The sequence below is a fragment of the Suricata suricatta genome, chromosome 4, assembly GCF_006229205.1.
Source record: "Suricata suricatta isolate VVHF042 chromosome 4, meerkat_22Aug2017_6uvM2_HiC, whole genome shotgun sequence".
In the NCBI taxonomy this organism is placed as follows: domain Eukaryota; kingdom Metazoa; phylum Chordata; class Mammalia; order Carnivora; family Herpestidae; genus Suricata; species Suricata suricatta.
The window spans coordinates 107,517,014-107,535,759 of record NC_043703.1 but is presented as its reverse complement, the minus strand read 5'-3'; the positions used below and the strand labels follow the sequence as shown (position 1 = coordinate 107,535,759).

Below are 18,746 nucleotides of genomic sequence, written 5' to 3'. Positions count from 1 at the left end.
GCCATATCTACCACAATTTTATTCTTTGGATTTGAATGCAACTGTGGTCAGGAGTGCTAGACAATTTTCTAATTTGACTCCTGTTCTTAATCAGTCTTACTCTACTCAGAAGAAAAATTAATACACACTCCAGTTGGAAAGATCTTTAAGCTCATCTAGTCTAATTTCAGGTAACTGTAGTTCTAGAAATATTAACTCAAAGAAAAACCTGCTAAATTTGTGGAAGATTTGTAACTAAATTGTATAATTACTAAGATTATCAGTTTTGATGATTTTTCCACTTTCAACCTCAAGAAATCATTCAGATTATAAATTTTATAATTCTTTACTTCCTAAATATTTTGATAAGAGCTTTACAAATGGGAAATAAATTTCCTCCACCATATACTTAAAAATACAATTAAACTGCAAATCATAAAAAATTTTAAAACCAAGAAAAAATAAACAGACCTATAATTTTCTTACTTAAATTGTTCCTTCTCTGCACTTGACCAGTCACTTTAAAGTCTTTCATTAATAATTAGAAATATCAAGATAAATAAGACTTTAGCAATATGGATGAGAGAAATTTTTCTTTTTTAATCCCTGAAGTACTGAGTAATTTTTTTTAAATCTTAACTTTTTCCTAGTTCAATAATGACATTTCTGTAACAGTAACAAAAACATTCTTTAGTTATGAATACTTAGGTTACTGTCATCACTTCACAGTCAAATTTAACTGACATTAGAATTTAAAATGTTATAGCATAAATTTAAGGATTTCTGATATTAAATTTGTCATTGCTACATTAATATCTATCTACAAAATATTAGACAACTGTGGAGGAAATAGCTATCTGCAGTGAATAGCTTTTATACTAGCAAGACTACTTTTACTTGGCATTTACTTTCTCATGGGAGTATATTTACACACACACACACACACACACACACACACACACACACACACACACTTGAATGCTGACTTGGGAAATTAAGTAAACTATTTTGATGATTAAAAAAAAATTTAATAATACCTTTGAAACTGATCATGATTTACATTTGTATGTTCATGCCTAAATTTAAAAAAATTTTAAATCCCTTTTAATAGCTTCACCTAGATGTACTGTCATGTTTTAAAAACCTGCATGTAAGTCTATGTGTTACCTGTAATGCATTTTAAGAAATGATTACTCACCTCTAACACCAGTCACAGCTAGCTAGATACATTGACTTTGACTCGAATAGACTACAATGTAGCTTCTGATTAATTTAAAGATTCCAGTGTACTTTTGCTACAAAAGCCATATCCTCTTGCAACAAATAGGATTAAGTTTTGATGCTGCATTTGAGCCAAAGTGTTGAAATAAAGAGATTCTGTTTATGTCCATCTGCACTGAGCTGTTTTGTTAATTTAAAAATCTCTTTTTTATATATAGGGCCAATTATTCATTCCCCAATTGAGTTTATTTGCTGAAGTTGATAATTACCTTGGAAAAAAGGCAAAAGAAATACCTATAAATACTTCGATAGAAAGGATCTAAAGTTCTTGTAGTAAACCTTCAACCTTGCTACTATAAATAAGCCTGGCACTTTGATGAAAATTAACACTAGTTTTGTAAAGAGCACATTGGGGGATTGCAGTCAAGTCTTATCTTTAGTTCCAGTCAACTAGCAATCCTGAAAGAGTTTGCATCATCATCAGAGCAGGCCATTTGATAGGATTCTACCGCTGTACCTAATCAATCTATGGAAGACTGTGGCTGTGCTGTGTAACAAAGCTAAAATAGATTTACAAATGGGGTTTTAGGGGATAAGCTCCTCCACAGGATTACATATTGATTTTAAATATAAAAAGCTTATCATATAAACCATAACTACAAAAATAGTGAACCTATGCATAAATCCCTTTAGAAGAGCACCCACTTCAAACTCTAAGCCAAGAATAAATCAAGATGTACAAAATCCTAGAGAAGATCCATTTCTTGTGCAGAAAATGAACACACCACTTTCTAAAAGCCCACCCCAATGTGTGCAGAAATGAATTTATCTTTCCTGAGGGGGCATTAAATAATCTGGAACAAAAAAACTATAGGAAAAGTATCTAAAAGATGTTTGTTAGCTCAAGGGATCCTACAACTTAGCTCAGTAGAGTGAAACTCCTGCTATGAAAAACACCTCAAGGAAAAAAAGGCAAAAAACAAGCCAGAGTGATTATGGATTTTCAGAAGAATGGATATATTGAATTTTTTTCCCCTCTCAAACCAAGCTGTTAATATTTCTTTCAATGTGCTATATGGCTACTAACATTCTGTGCTTTTCTCCTGGTAAATAGTTTCAGCAGCAGATTTATTTGAAAAGACTTTAGTTTACTTATTATGAAAACCATCTTATGGCTACTAAATAGAAGATATAGAAAAGAGGAATGAACCTTGAAACAAAGGAAAGCAAAACAATGCCAGCTAGTGTTGCCTATTCATGTGTTTTTCTGTGGGTTTTAACACTCCAAAAGGCTACTGAACTGCGTGTGTGTACATTCTAAGGGCTGGCTCAGAGGACACTGTGTTCACAAAACTGATCGTCAACACAGTCAGTACCTGTCTAGGACAGTCCAGCCCATGCACTGCTCAGGCTAGTGGGACAGGCCTCTTACTAACAAAGTGTCTTTATTTGTCATCAACAGGCTGCTTCTTTCCTCAAGTCTCTTTTTTCTCTCATCCAGCAACAGAAACTGGCATAATCACATATGGAACAGTGATCTTAACTAAACAATAAAACAAAACAGAACAAAACCTCAGAAAACTACCAACTGTACAAAAGGTGTTTGAAAAAGAAAAACGCTTTTTCCCCTTCTTAAAAAATGACTTTGTACTGGTATGTACAAGAAGAGCAGGCAGATAAAATGTTAAATTATTCAAGATTGTAGGTTTGGTATATAGGGATAGGACCGCCCATAAAAAGAAGATCTTTTAAATGTATCATGGCCCTCCTTTTAAGATGGTGTTTGGTAATAATACTGGTTTGGGCACAGAAGCAATACTGTAAATTTACAGTACAGTAAACTGTATTGTATCAAGCTGTATTTTTGGGATAATTTAACTTACTATACATGAGAGTGTTTTTAATACTCTGTATTCAGTGTAATGTGTAATGAATCTATAAAGAAAGAATAAACGGTATAATGAGTCATACATTATACATACTATATATACATATATTTTATATTACACATACACATATATGCCATATAAATAGTATCTGCTATACCCACTTTTCAACTGACTAGTTAGCTTTCCAATCTCTTTCAAAGGCTACATCATGACTACAAAAAATTTTATCAAGAGAAAAAATACCATTTAGCATACCTGTGTGTTTTATTTCAATGGCCATTTTCACAGAACTTCTTAAATAATTTTCACAAATTTTATAGTCATTATCAATTCATAATTTGATACATTTGGATAGCCATTTGAAAAAAAATTAGTTATCTGAAGCTTTTTAAATAGGTAAATCAGATTTCTAAGTGAGGATATTCAAATGTTATCAGTCATATTTGTCAAATGAGATTACAGATACAAAAGTAATTCAAAATAAAACCTTTATACATGGATAAGATTATATTAAGATAAATAGCATATAGTTTATTTAATCACAATATTAATTAACATATTTAAAAAATATATGGTTTCATTTGGCTTTCCCTTACAAACTTAAATTTCTAGTTTCTAAACTAATTAGAATTGGCTTTTTATGGATCAGGTACCTTATCAGGTAAAGAAGGAAATTACTGTGGACAGTCAATGGGTTAAGAGGTCAATATAGAATAGGAAAATCAATTTGCATTGATTAGACAAAAGGTCCATTTTACAGAGCGCAAAGGATTAGTTTTTAAGTAGACATCTTTGAACTATAAGACATTTTCAGCTGACAAGTGTAAGGAGAACAGCATTCTTAAACACGTAAGATTTTTTTTTAAATAATCACATTTAGTAAATGCCATAGTTAAGCTAGCTGATGTTTACTGATGTTATGAATCATGGATTACTATATAATTCATTTAAAAGCTTTAAGAAAAGTATGAAAGTGTTTCATTTATCTCTTATGTCAATCTTTGTCTCAATATTCACTTAACAGGAGTTGAGGTCTTAAGAACTATAGTAGATTGCAGACATATTTCAGCGTTGACATCAATTAAATATTAAGGTAAAATTTAGAGTCTGATGAAAAATCAAAATGATAAATCTTTCCCCAAGCTCCCTTGTAAAAACAATCTTAAATTTCACACAGTAAAATGTAATTAAATCATTTAACTCCTTATATTTTCCATTTAATAGATATTTGAGCTTACTGACAAGAGTTAAGACAATTTTGTGTTTAATAGCACACATAATGAATATCTATCTACCTGAATTAGGGCTCTTAGGTTTTATGTGTCTGTTGCTTTCTGACTCTAAGGCATTTATCTGTAATTCCTGTTGGTTCCTAGTCAGGCCACACCTAGTGAGACCAGAAGTGTATTACACTCTCTAAATCTCTCTGACAGTTGGCACTTCATCTACCCCACTCCACCACGGCATTTCTCACCTTCAATGGCTAGCATCGCCCGCAATTCCCGATTCAGCAGCTCATACCGGCGTTCTAGATCATGCTCTTTTTCCCTAGGCAAGTTGCAAAAGTTCATCAATATGCTAATTACTAAATCATTAAACACTTAAAAGAACCTTTAGGTTACATTGATTTTAGGACTCATAACTGACTTTTCTCTTTAACTTTAAGCTACTCCAAACAAATGATACACAAACCTAAAACCTTCCTCAGGTTGGATATTTACTAGTGCTATCATTTTTCTCCCTCATTTGTGAATTGCACAGAGATAGTTTAATCGTCAGATAAGTAGTCTCCTGTAAGCTTCTTGTATTAAGTGCCAGGTATGAGGCTATTTCGTAAAATATTTTTCATAGTTCACAATAAACACTCTTTCATCTAGAATGCCATGTGAAAAGAATACAAGAAATATTTAAGTACTACCAGTGCAAATTTAGTACAGAGACAATTAAAAATCCAGAAATAGTGGAGTTATGTGCCTCTTCATAACTCTCTTAATCAAGTTCAGGAGTGGTATAAATGACAAAAATAGTGGTTCTTGCTACAATAAAACATGTAAGCCTGCTCCTTCCTGCACTAGGTGGCATAATATAAGAATATTGCTAGTGACCAGAAAGAAACACGCTCTAAGTCCTATAGTGAACTAAATGCTAAAGACCAAGAATTGCTTACATTTGGTCTAGTCTCCATTTTACTGTACACAAAAGTGATCTTTTTATGATTGGAGAAATCATCCAAATTTAGGGTAACATCATTGGTAGAATACAAATGTACTTTTGTCCATATTAAGAATTATTTCCATTTTTAACTTAAAATGTGATGTTAAATAAAGTTTAATTTTATTTCTTTTCCCCCTCTAACCCAAATCTCCTTTTTGGTGCACAAGAGTTTTATTTCTTAAATACAAAAATTTTTTTATATTCCCTGGCTTTCTATCTAATAAACATTTTTCAGTATATATCACTATTTTAAGAAACTACTGTTCAGATGAGAAATTATTATATACTATTTTTAATTTTTATATAAACTATACTACAATCTCCAAGGAAAGAAAAACATTAAGCCTAATTAAATTAAAATCCCAAAGAAGGCAATGACAAAAAGCCTAAGATTCATTTGTTGTAGGAAAAACAAGCATTTAAAGCATGAGTACTTACAGGAGAGAAAGCTGGTTCATTCTCCTTATTAAGGCATTTTTCTTATTAACCAACATAAACCATTCCTGCATCATAGCTTCTTCTTCTTCTGTGTTCCTTCCTGTAATTCAGCAAATCATTTCTTACTTTATGAAATTTTGCAAACCAATTAACAGTTTAGCCCAAGTGGTTTTTTCTTTAACATGAAACATTTTATCTACCCCAATAGTACAAATTAAACTGTTTATAATAACATAATAATAAAGTCCAGGGCCTGAAAAACTAAATCAACATCTAAAAGTTCATAAGCCAATCTTCTAAAGCTGGTATTACTCAGCACACATATTTCAGTCCCCTTGAACATATCTTCAAATCATACTAACATTAAGTACAGTAAAAGAAAGAAAGAAAGAAAGAAAGTAGTGTTCTAACTCTTAAATCCTCCCCAGAGGCTGACTTGTTGTTATATTTCAATGAGGAACTCATGCTGCTGACAGACATATGGTAATGATAAAAAAAAAAAAGCCCCCACCAAACATTAAAAAAAATCATTAAGAGAATTATAAGACTAACAGGAAGATCACAGAAATCCAGAGATTATTGTGAAAGCTTCCACTTGTAACAACTTGCTTTTTTTTTTTCTTATTTTCCTCCCCCAAAGCAAGCTAAAGATATATATTCATATATCATTCTGGAACTCATCATCCCTAGTAGGTAAACACATGCACATTATTTTAAATATATTGTAAATGACCAAGCTACAAAAAATATCTTTAGCTATCTGTGAAATGATACATAATAATAAACATAATGATCAGTAAATCACAAAACATTTCAGCAGAGAGAAGATCTAAAATCTAGATTTACTGATTGCACATTTAAAATTCACTCTTCATCATCTATACCACTCCCCACTGAAGGCCAGTATATCAAGGGCTACAATATATAGTATATATTTGGTATTGTTCATGTAGAAGTAGGCCACAATCACATTCAAGAAAAATATTAACCCTCCATCTTCTCCTCACCTCTCCATTCAAATTGTACCTATCAAATTTATAATTCTTTGACTTTCTTTTATCTGAATTTTACCCATGATTGGTTTACTGTTTTGCTAGGCCAGCATTTAATACTTCATTCCCACTTCTTTATAGATTCGTAGGGCTAACTTAAATATATAATAAAAAATAAAATATCCTAGTCTTATTTTCTTTTTAAGCAATGTATTTTGACTTTGAAACACACTATTAGCCCATTTTAAAAATTCAGACGATACCTAAAATAAAATCAGTGAAGAGCCATGTCCTCTTTCACCAACCCCTCCCTCCCCATTCCCCTCTCCATCCCTTTCTCCAGAAGTACTTCTACAGTTTAGCCTATCTCCTTTCAGACTACACAGATTACTATGTATATCAAATACGTGCGTTATGCCTTATTTATAGACACATACAGGTTTCTTGTCTTTAGCATAAGATCGTATTATATATAGCTCTGTGATTTGCTTTTGTTACACTGTTCAAAGATCTACCTCATTATTTTTCATATTTGCATAAATTATGGATGTACCATAATTTAACTATTTCCACATTAATAGAAATCTGAAGAAATTTTTGGAATGGAAATAGAATATAAAGAGCTGATCTGTGTGTAAAAGATCAAACATGTACTTCAGAGTATTCCTATAAAATAGGTGTCTGTTGTTCATTATTAGGGAGAATAGTGGCGATACACGCCTTCATTAAATGCTGTTAAAACTTCATGGTACGAAGCAGGCATAGGATCGATTTTTTTTGGAGTATGAACAAAAAGTCTTTATTGTTTTACAGTATTTTTAATCTCTCTTTTAGGATAGCTGGTTTTGTATTCACTTTGGACCATGTGATGTCCTGACACTGATCATGTGATACAGGCTGTGATACGCACAAATCCCTGGGTAGCAACAAAAGAAGAAAGAGTAGAAAGAAAAAGCTGAGAAAAAGCTTGCAATTTGGAAAAAGGCCAATTGTACCCTGGTGAAGGCCTTTTTGATCAGTGAAATGACACATGTGTGCAATATTAATAGGTGCAGTTTTTGTGACATTTTATTTGCTGATTAAAGACTTAATTCGTATGTTCATAACATAAGCGGCTTCTAAAAATACAGACATATTAAAACTTTGTTTTGAGTTTAACAACCTATAATTCAGGCTTTCAGCAGAACTAGAAGCAACTAGCCCACTCTTAAATTAGCATGATTTTCTTCAATGGGAGACTGCTTCCCTGAGAAAAACAATATTGATATGGTGCTGTCTTATTTTTAGTTTAACTTCATGCCTATGATTTCTAGGTAAGAATAAAAGATACCCTCCTCTAATTGTTAGGAAATGACTAATAATACAAGAGTCTTGTGTTTCAAAAGGAAATAAGCCTAACAATAACAAATATTTAAAGACACATTACACTCTGCCACATAGATTATATAAATTAACTGAAAAAATATATCTGAGGTTAAATCAATTCTGTATCACTATCTCCTTATCTGAGATAGTATACAATGATGGGAATCTATATTTAGCCTAGTAATAAAAAAATTAAATTTTCTTCTAATACATCATTACACTATTGTTTTTCAGGATTTAAAATTTTTTAAATTTAAAAAGCTTTTAAAAGCCAGTAAGTTGAACCATTACAAATTAATCCTGACTTTAATAACTGGTTAAAGACCCCTTTAGCTTTATAAGTAACAAAAAATATTAAAGCCTGTGATCACAGTGAGCTTTTCTCATTTCTCTTCTAACCATTTGTTATTTAATCCAATACTAGTAATCCAATTTGTCCATCAGACTTTTAAAGGGCAGAATGCAACTTCCTCAGCTTAGACACTTTTCAAAGTACAATATATTTTTCAAATGAATGCTGGATGTTTCATTTTTCCCAACTGTTCCTAGCTCTAATGCATGAGGAAAAAAAGAACAAGATGAACATTGTTCATACTGATTAAGTAAGAGCTCATTAAAGAGCTGTCAGTGCGGTACTTTGAATATGCATGAAGCATATAATCAGATCTAGTACCGTCACTAGAGGAGAATACGGTAAGTACAAAGGATTGATTTAATTACTTAGAGTGGGCTGTGGTGGTAAAGCAGTCTTGTTAGTGCAAAAAGAAAAAGAGGTTGTATTCTGGCACTGTTCGAAAAAAGGCAGTTTTAGCTTCTACCACAATACATAATCTCAGAATAAAGCACTTTACATTGTAGCTTAAAATGAAGACTGTCATTATTTTATAAAATGGCCATAAATCATTTTATCTTGTTTAACCTCACCTGGTTAACTATTTGTCTTTCAAAATTATCTTTAATTTGTAATTACAACTACATTTTTGTCACCATAGAGTCAATACTGATACTTTAAAAAATCTTAATTTTTTTTTCAGTTTTATGAACTGAAAAGTCCAAGACATATACTACTGAAGATCACTTAGAAATAAAAAGTGACAGAATACTACAGGCCAATATACAATTAAAGAAATGTGAAAAGATGGCTGGGTTGTTATACAGTATTTTAAAACACAGTGCCTCAGGTAAATATACAACAAATAAGAACATCATATTAACATTTTAAAGTACTGGTAATATATTTTTACTTTTTTTCCCCTTGAAGACTTATGTATTTTTGTTTTGCCTCTAGGAATGTAACATCTTTTCTGACATCACAATCTCTTAACCTCAGTTTTTTCTTTTAGACAATTACTACAGCTGGGATATGATTTGTAAAAATTATTAAATGATCAATAATATGATAATGGCAGGAAGAGTTACTATGTAAATATGATTTCCAATCATTCTCCTATGACATAGTTCACAAAGACTACTTAGCAGGATGCAGTATAACATACAGCATTATATGCAGTATAAATACTTAATAAAAGCAGGTTGACTATAGCAACCACTTTTATATTCCATCTCCTCCAAAAACCAAAAAAGATTTAAAGTTAAGATTTAATTTCATTCAAGAATTCATTAATTTATCCAGGAATACGTATGTAGTTTTCATTTATTTTTTCAGAAGCAGTATTTTCAATGTGAATTTTTAAATGAATAAAAGAAAAGTGATGTCAAAAAGCTAAAATTATCAATCATATATTCAAAACCTGTCTACTAATTAATCTTCCCTAATGAATCTTTTACCATAAACTTATCATCTATTTAGAAAGGTATATTTTTAGACAGTGAATACTTATATAAATATAAAATAAAGAATAATACAATTTTAGCTAAACAGATTTAGATTTCAGTGAGAAAGAATGAAAACATAAAGATGTAGGCTACTGTTATACATATAAACAAATTCAGGATTTTCTACCTTGAAAACGGTAAATGCTGAAATCTTGCCATAGCCCCATCGAAGGGATGGCTGACCAGTGATCATATATGGCCCTTAAAGAACACAATGTAACAAAGCCAAACCAAACATAAAAACAAAAAAAGTTGCCATTACAAGTTGTCCTGATGATACAATAATATCAACATGATGACCTTCGAAAGACAGAATGTATTACAGTAGAGAGACATATGAAGGTGTCCAAATAGCTGGTACTAGAGAAACACATTTTAATAACAAAGGAAGTGAAATCTGGTAGATTTATTTAATGGAAAAGAAAGAGGAATTTACTGTAGTTATGTAGGGCCATGGACACATGAATTCCTAAAGCCAACATTACTGCAACAAGATTCCAGTGCATCCAGTTTAGAAAATATTTTAAACTTAGGAAAATAGCTTTATTATGAAAACACATTTTACTATATAAGCAAATAGCTGATAAATGTTTCTGCCCTCAAGAATATCCTCAAACAGCAATCAATACTATGGATTGCATCATAATCTTTATTAATGTTTTTCAGCAGCAATGGTATTAAAACTATTTTCTTGGCATGATAGATTTGTTATGGTATTAAGAATATAAATTTTGTGGAAAATCTTGTCTCCTATTGTTGCAGTAAAATAAAAACTAACACACTCTCTCAAAATAAACATACCTCTTATTTACTCATTTGGTAAAACAGAGATTCGGGGCAACATCTTTCTACAGATAAATTCTGATAGACTTTTACAGGAAGAGGTACAGACAACTTCAAAGTTCTTCCTCCATAAATTTATAGATTAAAAAGCTATTTCTAAAGGTTGGAAATTAACAGCAGTCTTCTTGTACCAACTTAATAGAGTCTGAGCAGCCTTTTTTATGCCAAAGGTCAGTGTTAGATTTCCCAAAGGTAAACTTAGCACAAACTTAAAACAGCAAAAAAATAAAAATAAATTTAAAAGTATGGAAGGAGTGATCATAGGAAAAATTATAACTGAAAAAATTCTTTATATTACTTACAGTTTATATTTTCTTTAAGTTACATCTGGGGCGGGTTTACACCTGCTAACCTTTCAGTGCTAAGAACATGGGAAGGTATTAATATGACACACATTTCAGTTGATGCATGATTATCTTGAGTAGCCACAAATAGCCATGTAACTAAAGCTAAAATGCTCAGAACATAACTCTAAAACTGCATTTACTTTTTAGAGGTATATTTAACATATTTTGTAAAATAAAATAAAATATAGTGAGTCATTTTTATATAGGCATCATTGAAACAGACTACTGTATACTTAGTGAATCAATTAGGCATCCTGTAATAAGGGGAAATTTTGAATTGTGAGCCATGCTTACAGATGGATAGCTTCCCCTGCCAGTTCTCCCCGCTCCTGAAGTCCTTTTGTCTGGACTGCACCTGGTGGACTCCTCTCTACGCCCCCTCCTTGTCCTAGAGCCTTCACACAGTCATGTCATAGAAACGACTTAAAGAGTGGTTCCAGAACTGACAGAGACACCTAATCTTAAAGACAACCACGAGGAGTTGAATAGAAGTATTTCTTAAAAGGTGGAGTGGACAGGAGCAATATTTCCAGATTAATGTATTTTAAGATGTGATTTTAAATATGCATGTGTATACAGCTAAATAGAATATTATAAGAGATATTTCTAACCTTTTATATATTTAAGTAAGTCAAAGTTTCTGGGCGGGGAGTGCTTTTCTCATTGGGAGAATACAGGTTCATCTTTTTTTATATAGGTCACTTAGGAATACTTTTTTATATATAGGGTAGATTCAGAACACAGTCTACAACTTCTAAAAATTTTTTTTAAATGTTTATTTATTTTTGAGAGACTGAGAGACACAGCGTGAGCAGGGGAAGGGCAGAGAGAGAAGGAGACACAGAATCTGAAGCAGGGTCCAGGCTCTGAGCTGTCAGCACAGAGCCCGATGCAGGGCTCAGACCCACGAACTACAAGATCATGACCGGAGCTGAAGTTGGCTGCTTAACCAACTGAGCCACCCAGGCACCCCCACAATCTATAAAATAAGTATTTTATGGAAATATTCATAAGTATATGGAAATGACTAACAAATAAACCTTAGAATAAAGACCTCTTTAGAATTAAGTACCACCCTTATGAATGTTTACTTGTATTGATTCTGAGGAACTTTTGTGGTTAAGACTATAAATTCTGAACTTTTGTGGTTAAGACTATAATTGTGCTGTCTATAGTTTCTTTGGCTGGTTAGAGCCATCCTTTTGAATATGATGCAAATAAGATGAACATTGGATCTTCATCCAAAATGGCTTATTTTCTAGTATGGCCTAAAAAAAAACAAAACTTGAGCTCCTTGCTCTTAGACTAATGAACCTGAGTTTTAGCTTCTTTTTTTTAGAGAGAGAGTACAAGCAGGTGAGCAAGGCAGAAGATGGGGGGCAGGGGGAAAGAGAGTGAGAGAGAGAGACAATCTTAAGTAGGCTCCATGCTCAGTATAGAGCCCAATGCAGGGCTTGATCCCACAACCCTGGGATCATGACCTGAATCAAAATCCAGAGTTGGAAGCTTAGCCAACTGAGCCACCCAGGTGCTCCCTTGATTTTCACTTCTATAAGGGTAATTAAATTGCTTATCTCATATGGTTGTTAGAGGAATTAAATTTAAAAAAAAATTTATGTAAAGCCTTAGCACAGTACCCAAGACTAAAAAAGCTAGTTATGATGATAATGAGGAGGGTCATGGTGGCATGTGCAGTGCTGTGCCAGGAGATGCAGATACAAAGATGATCATCTTTCGGGTCCTAACACAAGATGTGATCGCTCTCCTCAAAAGGCTCATAGTCTAAGATGGAGAGACACATAATCAGCAAAAACTAGAGTGAGGGTAAATTTCTAAACAACTCCACAGACACAAATTATACTTTAAATCTTTGGTAGTCATAACAAATTCTACAGTTAGTATAGTTAGTGTGTCTTTGGTCCTAAGTAGGATAGGTAAAGAATGTGGGTGAATCAGTACAAACTCATTTCTGCAGCTGGAAAAACAAAGTAAAAGCCCTACTGGGTTATCAGGGTCACTACTACATATAAAAGATGGCGTAACAAGGACATAACAATGTGGCTGTGATCCAGGTAACAAGAGTCTAGTTATTTCCAGGGTGTTAGAGATTTAAGAACAAAGGAGATCATGGAATACTTCTTAATATCAAAGACTAAAGAAGGTAAATTTTAAAATAGAAAATTATGACTACTAGAACACATTTAAAAGTTTACTAGTTATTAAAACAAAAGAAAAAAATGAAAATGACAATTTGAAGTAAAAGTGTATATAATTTAAAAAGAACGCCCTCAATAAGAAAAACTAAATATTTATAACATAAAAACCTTCACTGAGGATGTAAGTTTTCATCATTTTTACAGAAAGAGATTTTGATATTAGAAGCAGGGCATCTTTAAAATCAGCTTATGAAATTGGCAATGCAGATGAAATAGCTGATTTACTAAATGCCAGGTGTGAATGAGATTAGATTCTGTTGAGAATGTGGAAAATTAAATATGTATCATTTTTAAAATATAGAAGGACAAACCAGGTAGATATTCTCCAAATAGGCTTCTTTCTAATAAAGAGTTTCTCCAAATATGAATTATGTAGTCAGTCAGCTACTCTTTTAGGTAACCCTCTCCTGTGTAGTTTAAAGTGTTTAAATGTCCTTAAAAATCATACCTTTGGTGTCTTCAGTGCCTCCAGTTTCCAGTAAGGGATGATCCAACCCCCAACTCCCAAAACAGTGCCCAGTAACCTCCTCTTTTACTCTGTACCTTCTTTAATCATGCTTGGGTTCAGATAACCAAGTAACACTGGGATATATCCTTCCTTAAGTGACTTCTTAAATATCTTTATTTGGTGAGGGAGAGCAGAAGGGAATTCAACTATCCCTTTCTATCTAGCCTATGGCCACGTTCAGTCTCAGAACACAGAAGCCTAATCAAAATGGGACACTGCATAACCATCTCCAACAGCACTCTATCCAGCACAGAGCTTCAAAAGTTACGTAACACTTTGAATCAAATGCAATCAATGCCGTTTTTCAAGAGCAGGCCAGGTGACTAGTGTGGATTTCAGCAATATACCAACTCATCCAAAGCCCCTTACTCTTCTCAGTGGAGCCATTCTCTTCACGGTGCTACACAAGAGGCATTCACGATGGACTTGTATCCACAGAGCTGTTTCCTGAAGACTTGAGAATAACAATGTCTCACAGAAGCTACTCTATGTAATATATCTCCCTCATCAGATCAGTGACAACCAGAAACTTTCTCATGGGCTGGGAATAAATAATGATAATGATGGTGATGATGATATTGATAACATCAAATGTTTAATGAGGTTATATAACTTAGAGCTAGCTAGTGGTGGAACTAGGCCTCAAATCCAGGCAGTCTATCTTGTAAACCACCTCTCTTAGCCACCCCACTGACATGCATAGGTAACCAATCCTACCAGAACAGGCCCTTTAATGTAGAACTCAGGCCAACCTTGACAAAGCTTTCTGAATGATTCTGGTAAGCAAAATGGCATAAACAAAACAAAGCAAAGAGAAAACCTTCAAATCTCTGCCTGATACAAAAAAAAATCCATTCTGTTCACTTAGTACATCCGTTTGTAGTGGGGACTTGGTTTGCTTTTCCAGTGTAGGCCACTGGAACTTAACAACGATCTCAGAGCAGTACATCCAGGGATGTCAAGGGGTATCAGCCTTTCTTCCTATGCAGATATCCTTATGATCCTTGAATTACAGGTTGGTATACACTGTCTTCTAGAAACATGATTCCCGGGAAAGGCCTGTCCACTTCTTGGCTAACTATAAGCTACTCTGATTCCATTTGAGTATTTGAGGCATCCTTCAATGAAAATGGCCAAACCAGAATACTCTGCCTAGCACTGAATTATCAGGGAGAATACAAACTCCAGCTCTGCTCTTCAAGAGATACGAGAACTTGGTTCTGTGAAGATAAGTGAGTTCACATACATAAAACACTCAGAATAGTGCCTGGTATAGAGGTTATATAATGTTATTTAATCAATGTAATGGTGGTTGCTATTGTTATACTGCTATTGCTGTTATTCTCTCTCTCTCTCTCTCACTCTCTCTACATACACATATATAGTAAGGAGCCACATTCTTTATTCAGACTTTAGGATCCTCCCTGACTATCTGAGAGCTAGGATTATTGATGTTAGCTACATTGAGCAAGAAATTTCTACCTTTACATACCCATTTTACTGGACTAGTCAACCACATGCATCCTACCATCATTTCAAGTTTTTCATTCCCCTCAAGTATGGAAGCCCATCAACTACCTATTTCCCGTTTTTCTTTTCTTAAAGGATTAACTCAAATGCAAACCCTCTATGAGAGATGTTCCCTTTTCCAAAGTTTTACATATTCTGTTAAATCTATTCCAGAGTCCCTTACTAATAGCAGTATCTTTGGTCAGAAATTCAGAGAAAATAAAAGTTAATGTGTAACTCCCTGAATCTTTAGAATTCCTGAAGATGAGGTTATATTCAGATTTTTCCTCAATTTATTCCTCAGGATATGTTCAATTCCCCTTTTTATCATGATAGAAATGTTTAGATACCTCTTAGATTGAAGAGCATCATGCTACCCCAATAGTCCCTTCCAGACTCTTATATAAATATTATGGGTCAACCTCCAGCAGTTAGCAGTCTGTCCTTCTGTTGTGTTCTATGTCCTCTCCCTGTCTCTCCAAAGTTACAGCTTACTTATAAAGGGTCAGAGCAATCACATCTAACACATTTAATCTACATCTTCACCCAAACTCCAAGTCTGTTTGGTCCCCACAATGTTTCTGCTGATATTATTAGGAGAATAAATAAATTTTATTTTATAAATAACAGAATAAAAAATATTAATATTATTTCAGAATTTAGCAAAATAGCTACCTAGTCAACACTGACAATTTTGCAATGTTCAGCAAAACTTTACTAGTCTTTTAATTAGATTCAAAACAAGCACTTGAATTAAAACAAGTGGTATTAAAAGTTTAAAATTTTAGCACCCTCTAATTTTATTCTCATAAGAAATTAAAACATTAAAACATTTATGGCTAATAATTTATTTCTGTGGAAAGTTATTTACATGCAACATAAAACTATTGCTATTTTTGAAATCAGTGAAATGTATAATAAACTCATTTTTTAAATTAAACATTATTTTTAAACTTTTCCCTATGGAGGTAGATCCTTCAAAAGCATAACAGATACAGCTGTGACCAGGTCTGACAAAACTCAGGTCGGAAGTGTCTATTTAGGGAGAACATGCTGGTGGGGAAGAAATGTTGGTGTTTTACACAATTCCTAGCTTTGGCCACCAAGTGGTGCTATTAATTCAGAGTGAAATGGTATTGGGGGAGTGGGGTTGGGTGGCTTTGGGGTGGGTAAAATATATAAACAGTCAAGAAATGCAGAAAGCACTCACGAGTTGGATGTTCATAACTGGCTGTACTGTGAACTTTTATGTCATCTCCCACTCAATGTCACCAGTATAAAAACAGAAGAGAAAACTAATTCACATACTCTTAGTTTGGTGATAAAGTCCACTATACTCCCTCAGGAAAATAACTGTTTATACATACATATTTGTACCAAACTTTATCCTTTCAGGCTATGCACCTACGAAAATAATCACCCAACTTTGATTAATCTTCCTCCTTCTACAATATTCATCCAAAGTACCCAATTAAAATAAAGACACACACAAAAAACCTTTACATAAAACGAATCTGCAATAAACATTATAAATCAATGAGTAAAAAAAAATTTAACTTAACTTTATTTATTTACTTAAGGCTTATTTTTTTCGGGGGGGGAGAGAGAGAGAGAGAGAGAGAGAGAGAGAGAGAGAGAGAGAGAGAGAGAGAATGCACACAAGGGCAAAGAGAAAAAAAACTAACTTAATTTAAAAATAAGGTGCTGCCTGACGTTTTTTCCCTTAACTTATATTGCAAACTTCTCCTGAAGAAACAGCTCCTAAGTGGATAATGCTTTCACATTCCAGCTTAGAAGTGACATATAGGGGGACATGGGAACAGGTAAACACATGCAATGATTATTTATGTTTAGTCTTCTTATGTAGTGTACCTAGAGGCCTATGAAAAGTGTTAAAAACCCACCTAGTTGCCGGAGGAAAGATGTACTAATTTAGAATCCACTAGAATAAGAGCTGGCAATGTCTATACAATGGAACAAACAATCATTTGAAAGCATTACTTTGTAAGTCTGTATAACAAGAAAAAAAAGTTTACGGCTATTCATTTGGTTGGAAGTTCTAACCCAAATATCCAGTTGTCTCTGTGCATTAACATTTGTATTTTTAAGAAAAATGTTTGCATTTGAGGAAACTCAGAGAAAGGTGTTGGAGCAGAGCTCACATCCTTTCACTAACTATGTTGATTTTGACTCTGGACCGAGGATGTAATTCACATATGCCTACCCATCTCTGATATCATTTTTATCAAATTAAATTATGAAATCTTAGTTAATTTTCTTAGGAATAGTGTAAGGATGAAACAGAAGAGGAGACAATACATTTGCAAAGTTGGTTGCTACGTGGATGGCCTTAAAATTTTCAAAATACAATGCTTGTTTATTTCTCTTAAAATTTTTTTTAAATTTCTTTATTTTGAGAAAAAGAGAGCAAAGAGAGCAAGAGGGGAGGGCCAGAGAGAGGGCCAGAGAATCCCCAGCAGGCTTCACACTGCCAGCACAGAGCCTAATGTGGGTCTTGATCTTGAAACTGTGAGATCATGACCTGAGCCAAAATCAAAGAGTCGGACACTTAACTGAATGAGCCAGCCAGGTGCCCCAATTCTTGTTAATTTCTATAGTGCCTCATGAAACTCATATAATTAGTGTATCAATTCACTGAGATGAATATAGGTTGAGGGACTAGCAAATTCCTAAGGTTTTCTCCTATCTATTTATTTAGTTTTAAAAATGTTCACACAGTTATGTCTTTTTTTTTTTTAATATAAGCCAAGGGTTAAACAAACAAACAAAACAACACCAACAACTTCCAGTCTTAGGTCAAATTGACAAGTCAGTTCTTGAAGCATTTTGGGGGGTGTGGGGAGAGGGACACAGAGAGTGTGTGTCTGTGTGCTGAGCGAAGAGAAGAGTTGTGATAGAATGGGAGATATGCATATTACTCAGAAACTAAGGAGAACTTTAAAGTAAAGGTAGAAACAATAATTGATAAAGGAGCCACTACTATAACTGATGACAGCAGCTACTTTTTAAAAAAAATTTTATAAAATCCATTTATTACTGAACCTCAGAAGTAAAAGAAAAACCTATGATTATGAGTACAATTATGCAGCAGATCTGTAATATTACCTGGTCTGTAGAGGTGTATTTAATTTATTTTTATTTTATTTTATTTTTGAATATAATACAATTTATTTTTTTAACATATGCAATTATTTTCCATCATTTACAATACAGTAGTTACAATGACACTCCAAACAGAAAAGCAAAGTAAAAAATCAAAACCCCAACTTCTATTTCATGTAATTAGACTTATACAGAAATTAGAAGGTTATGTAACAACTAGTTAATCACCTAATTTCACAGCTATCTGAAGTGGCAATCGTTATATA

General features: G+C 33.2%; 1 protein-coding gene across 7 annotated transcripts in view; it reads right to left on the bottom strand.

Annotated features, from left to right (window-relative positions):
* EHBP1 (EH domain binding protein 1) overlaps positions 1 to 18,746 on the bottom strand; it is a 443,082-nt gene that overhangs the window by 3,190 nt on the left and 421,146 nt on the right. For all 7 annotated transcript variants that reach the window (XM_029937456.1, XM_029937455.1, XM_029937459.1 and 4 more), the window contains 2 exons: positions 5,742 to 5,841; positions 4,564 to 4,637 (listed from right to left, as the gene is read on the bottom strand). In XM_029937456.1, coding sequence (XP_029793316.1) covers positions 4,564 to 4,637; positions 5,742 to 5,841 — 174 coding nt within the window. The remainder of the gene's footprint in view (positions 1 to 4,563; positions 4,638 to 5,741; positions 5,842 to 18,746) is intronic.